The 14,652-nt window shown below is 43.4% G+C and overlaps 1 protein-coding gene across 2 annotated transcripts in view; it reads right to left on the bottom strand.

Annotated features, from left to right (window-relative positions):
• Positions 1–658: 658 nt before the first annotated feature.
• Positions 659–14,652, bottom strand: part of LOC120036445 (collagen alpha-2(VI) chain-like) — a 33,454-nt gene continuing 19,460 nt past the window's right edge. Inside the window, exons 18-34 of one of the 2 annotated variants that reach the window (XR_005474506.1) lie at positions 13,410–13,445; positions 13,240–13,302; positions 12,746–12,808; positions 12,396–12,458; positions 9,949–10,011; positions 8,852–8,902; positions 8,663–8,761; positions 6,869–6,931; positions 6,485–6,520; positions 5,168–5,213; positions 4,167–4,319; positions 3,858–3,952; positions 3,660–3,767; positions 3,257–3,509; positions 2,090–2,128; positions 929–1,929; positions 659–897 (exon numbers count right to left, since the gene is read on the bottom strand). Coding sequence is in view for 1 of the 2 variants with exons in the window: in XM_038982883.1 (XP_038838811.1) it covers positions 1,325–1,929; positions 2,090–2,128; positions 3,257–3,509; positions 3,660–3,767; positions 3,858–3,952; positions 4,167–4,319; positions 5,168–5,213; positions 6,485–6,520; positions 6,869–6,931; positions 8,663–8,761; positions 8,852–8,902; positions 9,949–10,011; positions 12,396–12,458; positions 12,746–12,808; positions 13,240–13,302; positions 13,410–13,445 (1,836 nt within the window). In the remaining variant the exon portion in view is untranslated. Of the gene's footprint in view, positions 1,930–2,089; positions 2,129–3,256; positions 3,510–3,659; positions 3,768–3,857; positions 3,953–4,166; positions 4,320–5,167; positions 5,214–6,484; positions 6,521–6,868; positions 6,932–8,662; positions 8,762–8,851; positions 8,903–9,948; positions 10,012–12,395; positions 12,459–12,745; positions 12,809–13,239; positions 13,303–13,409; positions 13,446–14,652 lie in introns of both variants that reach the window. The other variant, XM_038982883.1, reaches the window with a different exon arrangement.

Below are 14,652 nucleotides of genomic sequence, written 5' to 3'. Positions count from 1 at the left end.
CAGAGAGGGACAGAAGGATGACACTATAGAAGGGGAGAGGGACAGAAGGATGACACTAGAAGGGGAGAGGGACAGAAGGATGGACAGAAGGATGACACTAGAAGGGGAGAGGGACAGAAGGATGACACTATAGAAGGGGAGAGGGACAGAAGGATGACACTATAGAAGGGGAGAGGGACAGAAGGATGGACAGAAGGATGACACTATAGAAGGGGAGAGGGACAGAAGGATGACACTATAGAAGGGGAGAGGGACAGAAGGATGACACTATAGAAGCAGAGAGGGACAGAAGGATGACACTATAGAAGCAGAGAGGGACAGAAGGATGACACTATAGAAGCAGAGAGGGACAGAAGGATGACACTATAGAAGCAGAGAGGGACAGAAGGATGACACTATAGAAGCAGAGAGGGACAGAAGGATGGATAGAAGGATGACACTATAGAAGGGGAGAGGTGTCACCTTTGCTGCAGTATTGTATGGGCGCTCTACCTCACTTGTGTGTGGTGTGATGCTGGAGATCTAACATGGTTCTTCTTCTCTACCTGTCCAGACGGACAGGATGTGAGGTAGAAGACAAGGAGGTGGAGGAGGAGGAAGAAGGAGAAGAATGTAAACGTGAGCAAACTGTACAGATTCAGCCGTAAATCACTCTAAATGGGTATGTTTGCTGAACAGTACTTACAATTCTTTAATGAATTCTTATAAAACATATCCAGTTTGTACGTAATTAATACAATATTCTGCAAAATCCATTGAAACACAAACAAACAGCCCTGTGACTGATCTTGTATTGACTATTGCTTATGCTTGAGCTTTCACTTGATGGTAAATCAATGCAGACATGGATGATCTCAATGAGGGACATGTACACCCTTATACTAATCCTTAAACAACCTTTACACCCTTACACTAACCCTTAAACAACCTTTACACCCTTACACTAACCCTTAAACAACCTTTACACCCTTACACTAACCCTTAAACAACCTTTACACCCTTATACTAACCATTAAACAACCTTTACACCCTTACACTAACCCTTAAACAACCTTTACACCCTTATACTAACCCTTAAACAACCTTTACACCCTTACACTAACCCTTAAACAACCTTTACACCCTTATACTAACCCTTAAACAACCTTTACACCCTTACACTAACCCTTAAACAACCTTTACACCCTCAAACTAACCCTTAAACAACCTTTACACCCTGACCCTCAAACAACCCTAATCCATTAATTATCAACATTAACTTGACCTCAATCCTTTTAAAACGGTGAAATCCATAAACGTGACAGTCCAAATCAAAATGTCCCCTCTAACAGACCCACTGAAGGAACCGATCTAGGAAGCTGTGCTTGTTGAGCTCAGAGAAGTCTGTTCCTTTAAAGATGGCGTACTGGTCCTTTAAGGCCAGCTTCTCCAACACTTCCTGTTCCACGTCGGTCCCCATGGCGATCACCGTGGAGACTGCCTGGTTGTTTCGCATGGCGTCGACCCCCTCCTCCAGCCCCTTCCTCCCGGTGACGCCGTCAGTGATGAAGACGAAGTTGAGCTCGGCGTGGCGTCTGGTCTGGCGGGCGTTGAGCCGCGTCAGGACGTGGTCTACGGTGTGTGAGATGGCCGCCCCCACCGTAGAAGAAGACATGTCATGATAGTCCATGCTGGCCAGACCCTCTAGGATGGACGGAAGGTCGTGGGTCATATGAAAGGCCAGGTGATGCTCATTTTCTCCTCCGTACTGCAGCAGCGCCATGCGGGCTCCCTGGCCGTCGTTCTTGCTGTGCGCCAGCGTCAGGTGGTTCGCCAAGTGCTGGACGAAGTAACGGACTTGGTTGAAGTTCTCATGACCGAGACGCTCAGAACCGTCCAGAAGGAACACCAGATCTACAGGTCTGTCAATACACTGTGCCACCTCTGGTTCTGATGAAGGCAAAGTCATATATTTTGGTTTGAAACCTTATCATAACTGTATAATGTAGTACAAATTGACCGATTTGTATATTGTCAGACAGTATAACTCGGATGAAGGACTAATCTTGTGCAATGACAGTAGAGTATACAGTAGCAAGTAAAAGCTTACCTGTTACGCAGGGCAAGTCAGGGCAAACAATGATGGGCTCTAGAAGAGAAATGAAAAAGGTTAGGTTCTGCCCACAATTATTGGTGGCATTACAAGCTCTTGACTGAGTCTGAGACGTCCTGTCTGAGACACCCATCATGTCCTGTCTGAGACACCCATCATGTCCTGTCTGAGACACCCATCATGTCCTGTCTGAGACACCCATCATGTCCTGTCTGAGACACCCATCATGTCCTGTCTGAGACACCCATCATGTCCTGTCTGAGACACCCATCATGTCCTGCTCTAGTCTAGTAACACCAGTCAGAGACCCATCATGTCCTGTCTGAGACACCCATCATGTCCTGTCTGAGACACCCATCATGTCCTGCTCTAGTCTAGTAACACCAGTCAGAGACCCATCATGTCCTGCTCTAGTCTAGTAACACCAGTCAGAGACCCATCATGTCCTGCTCTAGTCTAGTAACACCAGTCAGAGACCCATCATGTCCTGCTCTAGTCTAGTAACACCAGTCAGAGACCCATCATGTCCTGTCTGAGACACCCATCATGTCCTGTCTGAGACACCCATCATGTCCTGTTCTAGTAGCACCAGTCTGAGGCTCACCACTTACCATTGGTCAGTACAACACAAGGATGTTGACGTCTTATTTTTTATTTTATTATAACTTTACACCTTTTTCTCCCCAATTTCGTGATATCCAATTGGTAGTTCGTTTTGTCAAATCGCTGCTACTCCCGTATGGAATCGGGAGAGGCGAAGGTCGAGAGCCATGCATCCTCCGAAACACCACCCTGCCAAGTTGCACTGCTTCTTGACACATTGCTCGCTTAACCCGGAAGACAGTCTAAGACACCGTAGAACTGGCGACTGTTTTGTGCATACGCCCGGACCGCCACAGGAGTCACTAGAGCGCGATGGGACAAGAACATCCGGCCAAACCCTCCCCTAACCCGGACGACGCTGGGCCAATTGTGCACCACTTCATGGGTCTCCCGGTCGCGGCCGGCTGCGACACAGCCCGCGATCGAACCCGAGTCTGTAGTGACGCCTCATGCATTTGCGATGCAGTGCCGTAGACCGCTGCGCCACTCGGGAGGCCAATGTTGACATGTCTTAAGACACCATCTCTTGCTTTAGGACACTTATATTAATAATAGTCTCACCGGGGCAGAGCACGGACTCCATCCTGTCTATAAAGTTATCCGCCACCAGGTCAGCGAAACGTGTCATCCCCGTCACGCGATCATGCCTCTGGCATGCGATGGACTCCAGGCTCTCGTGCTGTCCTTCCCGGCCGAACATGTCCCCGACCCCGATGGCGTTCACGTCCACGCTGGTGTCGTTGCAGAGGTAGGTCAGCAGAGAGTCATCATCCCGCGGGTCGAAGCGTCCGTCCGTGATGACCACGACCGACACCTGTTAAGAATGGAGTGTTAGGCCACAGCAAGACAGAGTTCACTTTCCCATCCACATGGGGGCAGCAGCGACCATGTTACAGGTTATTTAGCCAGGCCTCAGACCCATAGATACTATAATCATAGGCTGGCTAAGTGGTTCACAACACACCTTGGCTCTGGTCCGCCGGCTGTCCCTGATCAGGTGGTCGTAGGCAAACTTCAGAGCGGAGGGAGTCCAAGTGCCCCCGGCTATCCACTGGAGGTTCTTCACAGCCACCTGCAAGTCAGAGATGGAGACTGTTAAGCCTGCTGAGCTAAAGGCATTAGCTTGCGGCGTAATGCCAGTCACTGAACCAGCAGCACGTACCTTGAAGGCAGAGATGGAGTCTATGTTGGAGTCATTAAGTCGGATGGCCTCGAAGGTCCCGTTGTGACTGTACTGCACAACACCAACCCTGGTTCCTGAGGAGAGAAGAGGGATCTATGAACATGTCTGTACATGTGAACCAGAAGTGGTTTGGTGAACCTGATGTGATGATCATCCATGAGACTTTACTGCTTAGCCTTTAGCTCCGCAGACTAACAGTTTTGTCAGGCAGGAGACCCATGCAGGTTTGAAACCAGTCTGTCACACAGGTAGTTAGAAAGGGCTGTACCTAAAGAGGTCATCTTTTACCTGTCTCTGAATGTGGGTGTGTTGCCATGGATCCCAGCCTGTTGATGGTGTTGATGACAAAGTTCTTCTCCAGGGTGAAGTTGGTCAGGCCCACTGACTCTGAGCTGTCAATCACAAACACAATGTCCAGCGCCCCGCATCTCTTCTCACAGTCTGCAGGGGAAACAGGATGAATTAGGAGCAGCATTGGAAACTTGCACGGTTTAAAATCTTCATACATATCATATCCACCAAAATGTCTGTCAATTCAATACAACGTCATTGTCCCTCGAGGGGAAATTTAATTTGGCGTATCTACACATAGACGACTACATACCTGGATATCATCATCACTTACCACAACAACCACATGACATCACAGTCCTACATCATCATCACTTACCACATGACATCACAGTCCTAAATCATCATCACTTACCACATGACATCACAGTCCTACATCATCATCACTTACCACATGACATCACAGTCCTAAATCATCATCACTTACCACATGACATCACAGTCCTACATCATCATCACTTACCACATGACATCACAGTCCTAAATCATCATCACTTACCACATGACATCACAGTACTAAATCATCATCACTTACCACATGACATCACAGTACTAAATCATCATCACTTACCACATGACATCACAGTCCTAAATCATCATCACTTACCACATGACATCACAGTCCTAAATCATCATCACTTACCACAACAACCACATGACATCACAGTCCTACATCATCATCACTTACCACATGACATCACAGTCCTAAATCATCATCACTTACCACATGACATCACAGTCCTACATCATCATCACTTACCACATGACATCACAGTCCTAAATCATCATCACTTACCACATGACATCACAGTCCTAAATCATCATCACTTACCACGACATCACAGTCCTAAATCATCATCACTTACCACATGACATCACAGTCCTAAATCATCATCACTTACCACATGACATCACAGTCCTAAATCATCATCACTTACCACAACAACCACATGTCTCTCTGATGTAGCTCATAACATCACAGTCCTAAATCAAAGCAGAGCAGATCAGAGCGGTATTATAAATAAATACAAACAGACACAACAGGAACAGGTCAGTATTCTGCATGAGAGCGTCAGCTGTTCCGGACCACTATGTGATCCCCCTCTCTGCAGCCGATGTAAGACCTTTAGACAGGTCAGTAGTATTATTCTGCATGAGAGCGTCAGCTGTTCCGGACCACTATGTGATCCCCCTCTCTGCAGCCGATGTAAGACCTTTAAACAGGTCAGTAGTATTATTCTGCATGAGAGCGTCAGCTGTTCCGGACCACTGTGTGATCCCCCTCTCTGCAGCCGATGTGAGACCTTTAAACAGGTCAGTAGTATTATTCTGCATGAGAGCGTCAGCTGTTCCGGACCACTATGTGATCCCCCTCTCTGCAGCCGATGTGAGACCTTTAGACAGGTCAACATTCACAAGGCCGCAGGGCCAGACGGATTACCAGGACGTGTACTCCAAGCATTCACTGACCAACTGGCAAGTGTCTTCACTGACATTTTATTTACTGCTGCTCTTTAATTATTTGTTATTCTTATCTCTTACTTTTGGGGGGGTTCTTAAAACTGCATTGTTGGTTAAGGACTTGTAAGTAAGCATTTCACTGTAAGGTCTTCACCTGTTGTATTCGGCGCGTGTGACAAATAAACTTTGATTTGATTAATCAGATATGACACTATAGGAACTGATCAGTAGTATTATTGATCAGTAGTAGTAGTGACACTATAGGATCATATTAGTAGTATTATTGATCAGTAGTATAAGTTCAGTAGTATTATTGATCAGTAGTATAATTAAACAGATATGACACTATAGGATCAGATCAGGAGTATTATTGATCAGTAGTATTATTGATCAGTAGTAGTAGTGACACTATAGGATCATATTAGTAGTATTATTGATCAGTAGTATAAGTTCAGTAGTATTATTGATCAGTAGTATAATTACACAGATATGACCCTATGGGATCAGATCAGGAGTATTATTGATCAGTAGTATAATTAATCAGATATGACACTATAGGATCATATCAGTAGTATTATTGATCAGTATTGTTATTAAACAGATATGACACTATAGGATCATATCAGTAGTATTATTGATCAGTAGTATAAGTTCAGTAGTATTATTGATCAGTAGTATAATTACACAGATATGACCCTATAGGAACAGATCAGTAGTATAATTAAACAGATATGACTCTACATGAACAGATTGAATCTCTTTATATTAGGATTTTTAAAAAAAAGTTGACTTACAGAAAGGCCAGGGTCTCCCTCTGGTCCAGGATTACCCTGTAAGAAAAAGTGTACCGATCGGAAAACAGACATTGGGGTGGCAGGTAGCCTAGTGGTTAGAGTGTTGGGCTAGTTACCGAAAGGTTGCTAGATCGAATCCCTGAACTGACAAGGTAAAAATCTGTTCTACCCCTGAACAAGGCAGTTAACCCACTGTTCCTAGGCCGTCATTGTAAATAAGAATTTGTTCTTAACTGACTTGCCTAGTTAAATAAAGGTTAAATAAAAAATAAATAAAAATTAAGGGGAGCTTGAACAGTAAGTAAAATGTTCTTCTGCTGTTGGACTGTCTGATCAGAGTCTGAGTAACGCAGGCAGCCGAGTGTCCTGTGGTAGTATACTTACAGGAGCCCCAGGGCCTCCTCTTTGTCCTCTCCTCCCATTCACTCCCTGTTGCCCTGGATGTCCCTGGACAACAATAACACAAAGACAGGTTCTTCAGTGAGCCCAAACACATGTTACTCAGCTGGGTTAGCTGGGTTAGCTGGACAACAATAACACAAAGACAGGTTCTTCAGTGAGCCCAAACACATGTTACTCAGCTGGGTTAGCTCACCAGTTCTCAAGAATAGAACACAAACATGTTCTTTGGAGCACGGACTCCTCCCTTCCAGAATGCTCTAAGGCTAGCAGCTACCAAGGTAACCCTGGACTTCACCTCTTTAGAGTACTGACTCCTCCCTTCCAGAATGCTCTAAGGCTAGCAGCTACCAAGGTAACCCTGGACTTCACCTCTGAAAGATGCATTCTGGGATCTTAAGCAAACATATTGCACAAATTGGATGACGTAGTACACAAATTGGATGACGTAGTACACAAATTGGATGACGTAGTACACAAATTGGATGACGTAGTACACAAATGCATGACTTTGTACACAATTGGATGACGTGGTATTTATTAAGGATCCTCATTAGCTCTTCCTCCAAACAAATTAATCAAATCAAACAGTACATGTAACATTATTACATTAGTACATATCTTAAAATATAACATTTATAATACCACCGTCTGTCTGTGTAGAGTGTGTGGGCTAGCGTATGTGTGTGTGTCTCTTCTCAGTCCCCGCTGTTCCATAAGGTGTATTTTTATCTGTTTTTTAAATCTGATTCTACTGCTGCATCAGTTACCTGATGTGGAATAGACTTCCATGTAGTCATGGTTCTATGTAGTACTGTGCACCTCCCGTAGTCTGTTCTGGACTTGGGGACTGTGAAGAGACCTCTGGTGGCATGTCATGTAGGGTATGTATCGGTGGACTGTGAAGAGACCTCTGGTGGCATGTCTTGTAGGATATGTATGTGTGTCTGAACTGTGTGCTAGTAGTTTAGACAGACAGCTCAGTGCATTCAACAAGTCAATACCTCTCACAAATACAAGTAGTGATGAAGTCAATCTCTCCTCCACTTTGAGCCAGGAGAGATTGACATGCATGTCATTGATGCTAGCTCTCTGTGTGTATTTAAGGGCCAGCCGTGCTGCCCAGTTTAGAGCCAATTGCAATTTTCCTAAGTCCCTCTTTGTGGCACCTGACCACATGACTGAACAGTAGTCCAGGTGCAGCTAAACAAGGGCCTGTAGGACCTGCCTTGTTGATAGTGTTGTTAAGAAGGTAGAAACTAGGGCCTGTAGGACCTGCCTTGTTGATAGTGTTGTTAAGAAGGTAGAAACTAGGGCCTGTAGGACCTGCCTTGTTGATAGTGTTGTTAAGAAGGTAGAAACTAGGGCCTGTAGCTACTGTTGTATCAATATGTTTTGACAGTTTACAATCTAGTGTTACTCCAAGCAGTTTAGTCACCTCAACTTGCTCAATTTACACATTATTCAGTACAAGTTTTAGTTGAGGTTTAGGGTTTAGTGAATGATTTCACTAAATTAGGACTACCTAATTCCTTGGCACCCATTCTGAAACTGACTACAGCTCTCTGTTCAGTGTGGCAGTGATTTCACTTGCTGTGGTAGCTGACGTATATAGTGTTGAGTCATCAGCATACATAGACATCTTCAGAACAATCACTCAGAATATTTATCTCAGGCTTGGCAACTACCAAAGCAAATCCTAGGCGAACCATCCACATCAATGGATATAAACTAATCCAAGTGTATATTCAGCTGTTCACGACAGCAGCTGGAGCTTACCGGTTCACCATTTGGTCCTTTCGTCCCAGCTTCTCCTTTGTTGCCACAGTTCCCTCTGCTTCCCCAAGGGCCTGGACGTCCATTGTCCCCTCTGGTTCCCTGACAGAACAGACAGAACAGCATCACAATAGAAAAGTATTGTGAACTCTTGAGCTGACGACTTTCATCTTGTCAAATGTCAAACTGTACCGTTTCTCCTCTTAGTCCCGGATAGTTGAACCCATCTCTTCCTTTGTCACCCTAAAACAGAGAAGAAGATTAACTACATTACACTGTGGGAAGTGTCCACTAACTACATTACACTGCGGGAAGTGTCCACTAACTACATTACACTGTGGGAAGTGTCCACTAACTACATTACACTGCGGGAAGTGTCCACTAACTACATTACACTGCGGGAAGTGTCCACTAACTACATTACACTGCGGGAAGTGTCCACTAACTACATTACACTGCGGGAAGTGTCCACTAACTACATTACACTGCGGGAAGTGTCCACTAACTACATTACACTGCGGGAAGTGTCCACTAACTACATTACACTGTGGGAAGTGTCCACTAACTACATTACACTGTGGGAAGTGTCCACTAACTACATTACACTGTGGGAAGTGTCCACTAACTACATTACACTGTGGGAAGTGTCCACTAACTACATTACACTGTGGGAAGTGTCCACTAACTACATTACACTGTGGGAAGTGTCCACTAACTACATTACACTGTGGGAAGTGTCCACTAACTACATTACACTGTGGGAAGTGTCCACTAACTACATTAGAAGTGTGGGAAGTGTCCACTAACTACATTAGAAGTGTGGGAAGTGTCCACTAACTACATTACACTGTGGGAAGTGTCCACTAACTACATTACACTGTGGGAAGTGTCCACTAACTACATTACACTGTGGGAAGTGTCCACTAACTACATTACACTGTGGGAAGTGTCCACTAACTACATTACACTGTGGGAAGTGTCCACTAACTACATTACACTGTGGGAAGTGTCCACTAACTACATTAAAAGTGTGGGAAGTGTCCACTAACTACATTAGAAGTGTGGGAAGTGTCCACTAACTACATTACACTGTGGGAAGTGTCCACTAACTACATTACACTGTGGGAAGTGTCCACTAACTACATTACACTGTGGGAAGTGTCCACTAACTACATTACACTGTGGGAAGTGTCCACTAACTACATTACACTGTGGGAAGTGTCCACTAACTACATTACACTACATTGCAACAGTACATTTGGTCCAGGATCTATATAACCTAACCCCACCTTTGGTCCAGGATCTCCATGGGGTCCAGTCTGTCCAGGATCACCAGGCTCTCCAGCAGCTCCCTGTAACACAGAGATGCCATACTGAGTACTATATGCATAAAGTATTCAAGTAAAGAAAAACATTATATACACACATGGCAGTCATAGTCACTGAAATACATAGGTATAGACTACCGTCAATAAATAAACAATTCCCGAAATGTAGAGGCATTTATTTAACCTTTATTTAGACGAGAAGACTGTCGCAGTATGCTCAAAATGTAGACATGGCAACATGTATTCTGACTAAACAAAACGTACAAAACAGGAGGATATCTTAGAATAGAGTAGAGTAGTAGAATAGGACTAGTAGTAACAGTAGTAGAAGTAAAAGTAGTAGCCTACTAGTAGTAGAAGTAGTAGAAGTAGACTACTAGTGTTAGACGTAGAAGAAGGATAGTAGAAGTAGACTAGTAGTAGTAGTAGAATTAGACTAGTAGTAGTAGGAGTAGAAGAAATAGACTAGTAGTAGTAGTAGCAGTAGTAGCAGCAGTAGTAGAGTGGTAGTAGTAGAATAAATAGACGTGTGGTAGTAGTAGAAGCATTAGAGGTAGTCTAGTGGTAGTAGTAGAAGTAGACTAGTAGAAATAGACAACTACTAGTAGTAGAAGTAGACTAGTAGTAGTAGTAGTAGTAGTGGTAGTAGTATTGTTAGTAGTAGATGTATGATATTAGTAGTAGAAACAGACTAGTACTAGAAGTAGACGAGTAGTAGTAGAAGTAGACTAGTAGTAGCAGTAGTAGTAGTAGTAGAAGTAGAGAAGTAGTAGAAGTAGGATAGTAGACGTAGACTAGTAGTAGTAGAAGTAGACTAGTAGTAGTATAAGTATAAGTAGACGTAGACTAGTAGTAGTAGTAGTAGTAGAAGTAGAAGTAGACTAGTAGTAGTAGTAGTAGTAGTAGTAGTAGACTAGTAGTAGTAGAAGTAGACTAGTAGTAGAAGTAGACTAGTAGTAGTAGACTAGTAGTAGTAGAAGTAGACTAGTAGTAGACGTAGACTAGTAGTAGACGTAGAAGTAGACTAGTAGCAGTAGTAGTAGTAGTAGTAGTAGTATACTAGTAGTAGACTAGTAGTAGTAGTAGAAGTAGACTATTAGTAGTAGTAGTAGTAGAAGTAGACTAGTAGTAGAAGTAGACTAGTAGTAGTAGAAGTAGACTAGTAGTAGTAGAAGTAGACTAGTAGTAGTAGTAGTAGAAGTAGACTAGTAGTAGTAGTAGTAGAAGTTGACTAGTAGTAGTAGTAGAAATTAACTAGTAGTAGTAGTAGTAGTATACTAGTAGTAGACGTAGAAGTAGACTAGTAGTAGTAGTAGAAGTAGTAGTAGTAGAAGTTAACTAGTAGTAGTAGTAGTAGACTAGTAGTAGTAGTAGAAGTTGACTAGTAGTAGTAGAAGTTAACTAGTAGTAGTAGTAGAAGTAGCCTACTAGTAGTATAAGTAGACTAGTAGTAGTAGAAGTAGACTAGTAGTAGTAGAAGTAGACTAGTAGTAGCAGTGAAGTAGACTAGTAGTAGTAGTGTTAGTAGTAGAAGTAGACTAGTAGTAGCAGTAGACGTAGACTAGCAGTAGACTAGTAGTAGTAGTAGTGTTATTAGTTGAAGTAGACTAGTAGTAGTAGTAGAAGTAGACTAGTAGTAGTAGTAGTAGAGGTAGACTAGTTGTAGAAGTAGACTAGTAGTAGTAGTGTTAGAAGTAGAAGTAGGGTAGTAGAAGTAGACTAGTAGTAGTAGTAGAAGTAGACTACTAGTAGTAGTAGTAGTAGCAGTAGAAGTAGACTAGTAGTAGTAGAAGTAGACTAGTAGTAGTAGTAGTAGTAGTAGAAGTAGACTAGTAGTAGTAGTAGTTGCACCAGTAGTAGTGGTAGTAGTACTAGTTGTAGTAGTAGTACATGTAGTAAACAATACGATCAGAACAGGAGGACATCTTAGAGTACATTAGTAGTATAGTAGTAGTAGTAGACTAATTGTTGACTAGTAGTAGTAGAAGTATACTAGTCGTAGTAGTAGACTAGTATTAGTAGTAGAAGTAGACTAGTAGTCGTAGTAGACGTAGACTAGTAGTAGTGGTAGAAGTGGTAGAAGTGGACTAGTAGTAGTAGTGGTACACTAGTAGTAGTGGTAGTAGAACTAGACGTGTAGTAGTAGTAGAGGTACACTAGTAGTAGTGGTAGTAGAACTAGACTTGTAGAAGTTTTAGAGGTAGACTAGTGGTAGTGGTAGAAGTTTTAGAGGTAGACTAGTGGTAGTGGTAGAAGTTTTAGAGGTAGACTAGTGGTAGAAGTTTTAGAGGTAGACTAGTGGTAGTGGTAGAAGTAGTAGTAGCAGATTAGTAGTTTAGTAGTGACAATACAATAATAATAGTAGAGTAGTATTTCTACTAGAAGCATCAGTAATAGTAGCAACATACGATCTGTCCATCTGGCCCATTATCTCCTTGATGTCCTCTTGGACCGGGCAGTCCTGGACCTCCCTAAACAAACAGAGGGAGGGAGGGAGGGAGGGAGGGGACACACACACACACACACACACACACACACACACACACACACACACACACACACACACACACACACACACACACACACACACACACACACACACACACAAAAATGTTCTATGAGAGAAGGAGTGTACTGTATCTTAGTGGAGAAACTCCCCATGTTGTCTATGTTTCCCTGAGAGTTACTGCTGAATCATGTACCCAGAATGCAAAATTCTCCTCTGCTCCCCCACCATTAGAGAGGAAGCTTCTCTGACCTTAGATCCTTTGGTCCCGACCTCCCCATGCAGACCTGGCTTCCCCTGTAGACCAGGTTCACCCTGGGAATGACAGAATACATGTTAGGCTTTGTTTGACCTCAATATTCATGGTTAAATATTTACACAAACAGACATCATATTTGCAGTCAGCCATTGTTCTTCTTATGGGCAGTTTGCCTGGAATGTGTCTGAATGCAGCAGGAACTGAAACAGACTGGTATTACTGCATGTACACTCTTAGAAATTACATTTCCAAAAAGGTTCTTAGACTGTTCCCAGGGGAGAACCCTTTTAAGAACCCTTTTGGGTTCCATGTAGGACATTTAGAAGCCTCTGCGGAAAGGGTTCTACACCTTCGAAGGGTTCTCCCACAGCAACAGCCAATGAAAGCTATTAGGATCTAGGTGGAAGAAACATTTCTCAGACTGTAGCATAACACAACCACCCTCTGTATGCATAGTAGAAGCTTGGAGGTGTGAACGGTGACAGACCTTGCCTCCTTTAGGTCCGCCTGGTCCACTAAGTCCCTTAAGTCCAGGGTCTCCTGGTCGCCCCTAACGACAGACATATAAACATTATTTGTTGTTTTAACAAAAGCCATCCCTTTGCATTTAATATTTAACTTCATTTCAGAATATATCACTCAGCCAAGTTAGCGTACAGGTTGGCTTTTTGGTCCCGGTCCACCGTTGAGTCCCTGAAAGAATTAGGAATCAGTTAGTTTAGAATGAAGAAATACAGCACTACAGCACTACTGAACTACTGAACTACAGCACTACTGAACTACAGCACTACTGAACTACAGCACTACTGAACTACTGAACTACTGAACTACAGCACTACTGAACTACAGCACTACTGAACTACAGCACTACTGAACTACAGCACTACTGAACTACAGCACTACTGAACTACAGCACTACTGAACTACAGCACTACAGCACTACTGAACTACAGCACTACTGAACTACTGAACTACAGCACTACTGAACTACTGAACTACTGCACTACAGAACTACAGCACTACAGCACTACAGCACTACTGAACTACAGCACTACAGCACTACTGAACTACTGAACTACAGCACTACTGAACTACAGCACTACAGCACTACTGAACTACTGAACTACTGAACTACAGCACTACAGCACTACTGAACTACAGCACTACAGCACTACTGAACTACTGAACTACAGCACTACTGAACTACAGCACTACAGCACTACAGCACTACTGAACTACAGCACTACTGCACTACTGAACTACTGAACTACTAAACTACAGCACTACTGAACTACAGCACTACTGAACTACAGCACTACAGCACTACAGCACTACTGCACTACTGAACTACAGCACTACAGCACTACTGAACTACTGAACTACTAAACTACAGCACTACTGAACTACTGAACTACAGCACTACTGAACTACTGAACTACAGCACTACTGAACTACAGCACTACAGCACTACTGAACTACTGAACTACTGCACTACTGAACTACTGAACTACAGCACTACTGAACTACTGAACTACAGCACTACAGCACTACTGAACTACTGAACTACAGCACTACTGAACTACAGCACTACAGCACTACTGAACTACAGCACTACTGAACTACAGCACTACTGAACTACTGAACTACAGCACTACTGAACTACAGCACTACAGCACTACTGAACTACAGCACTACTGAACTACAGCACTACTGAACTACTGAACTACTGAACTACTGAACTACAGCACTACTGAACTACTGAACTACAGCACTACTGAACTACAGCACTACTGAACTACAGCACTACAGCACTACTGAACTACTGAACTACAGCACTACTGAACTACTGAACTACTGAACTACAGCACTACTGAACTACTGCACTACTGAACTACAGCAC

The sequence above is a fragment of the Salvelinus namaycush genome, unplaced genomic scaffold, assembly GCF_016432855.1.
Source record: "Salvelinus namaycush isolate Seneca unplaced genomic scaffold, SaNama_1.0 Scaffold133, whole genome shotgun sequence".
Taxonomy (NCBI): domain Eukaryota; kingdom Metazoa; phylum Chordata; class Actinopteri; order Salmoniformes; family Salmonidae; genus Salvelinus; species Salvelinus namaycush.
The sequence above is the reverse complement of the archived record's forward strand: the minus strand, read 5'-3'. Positions and strand labels throughout refer to the sequence as shown.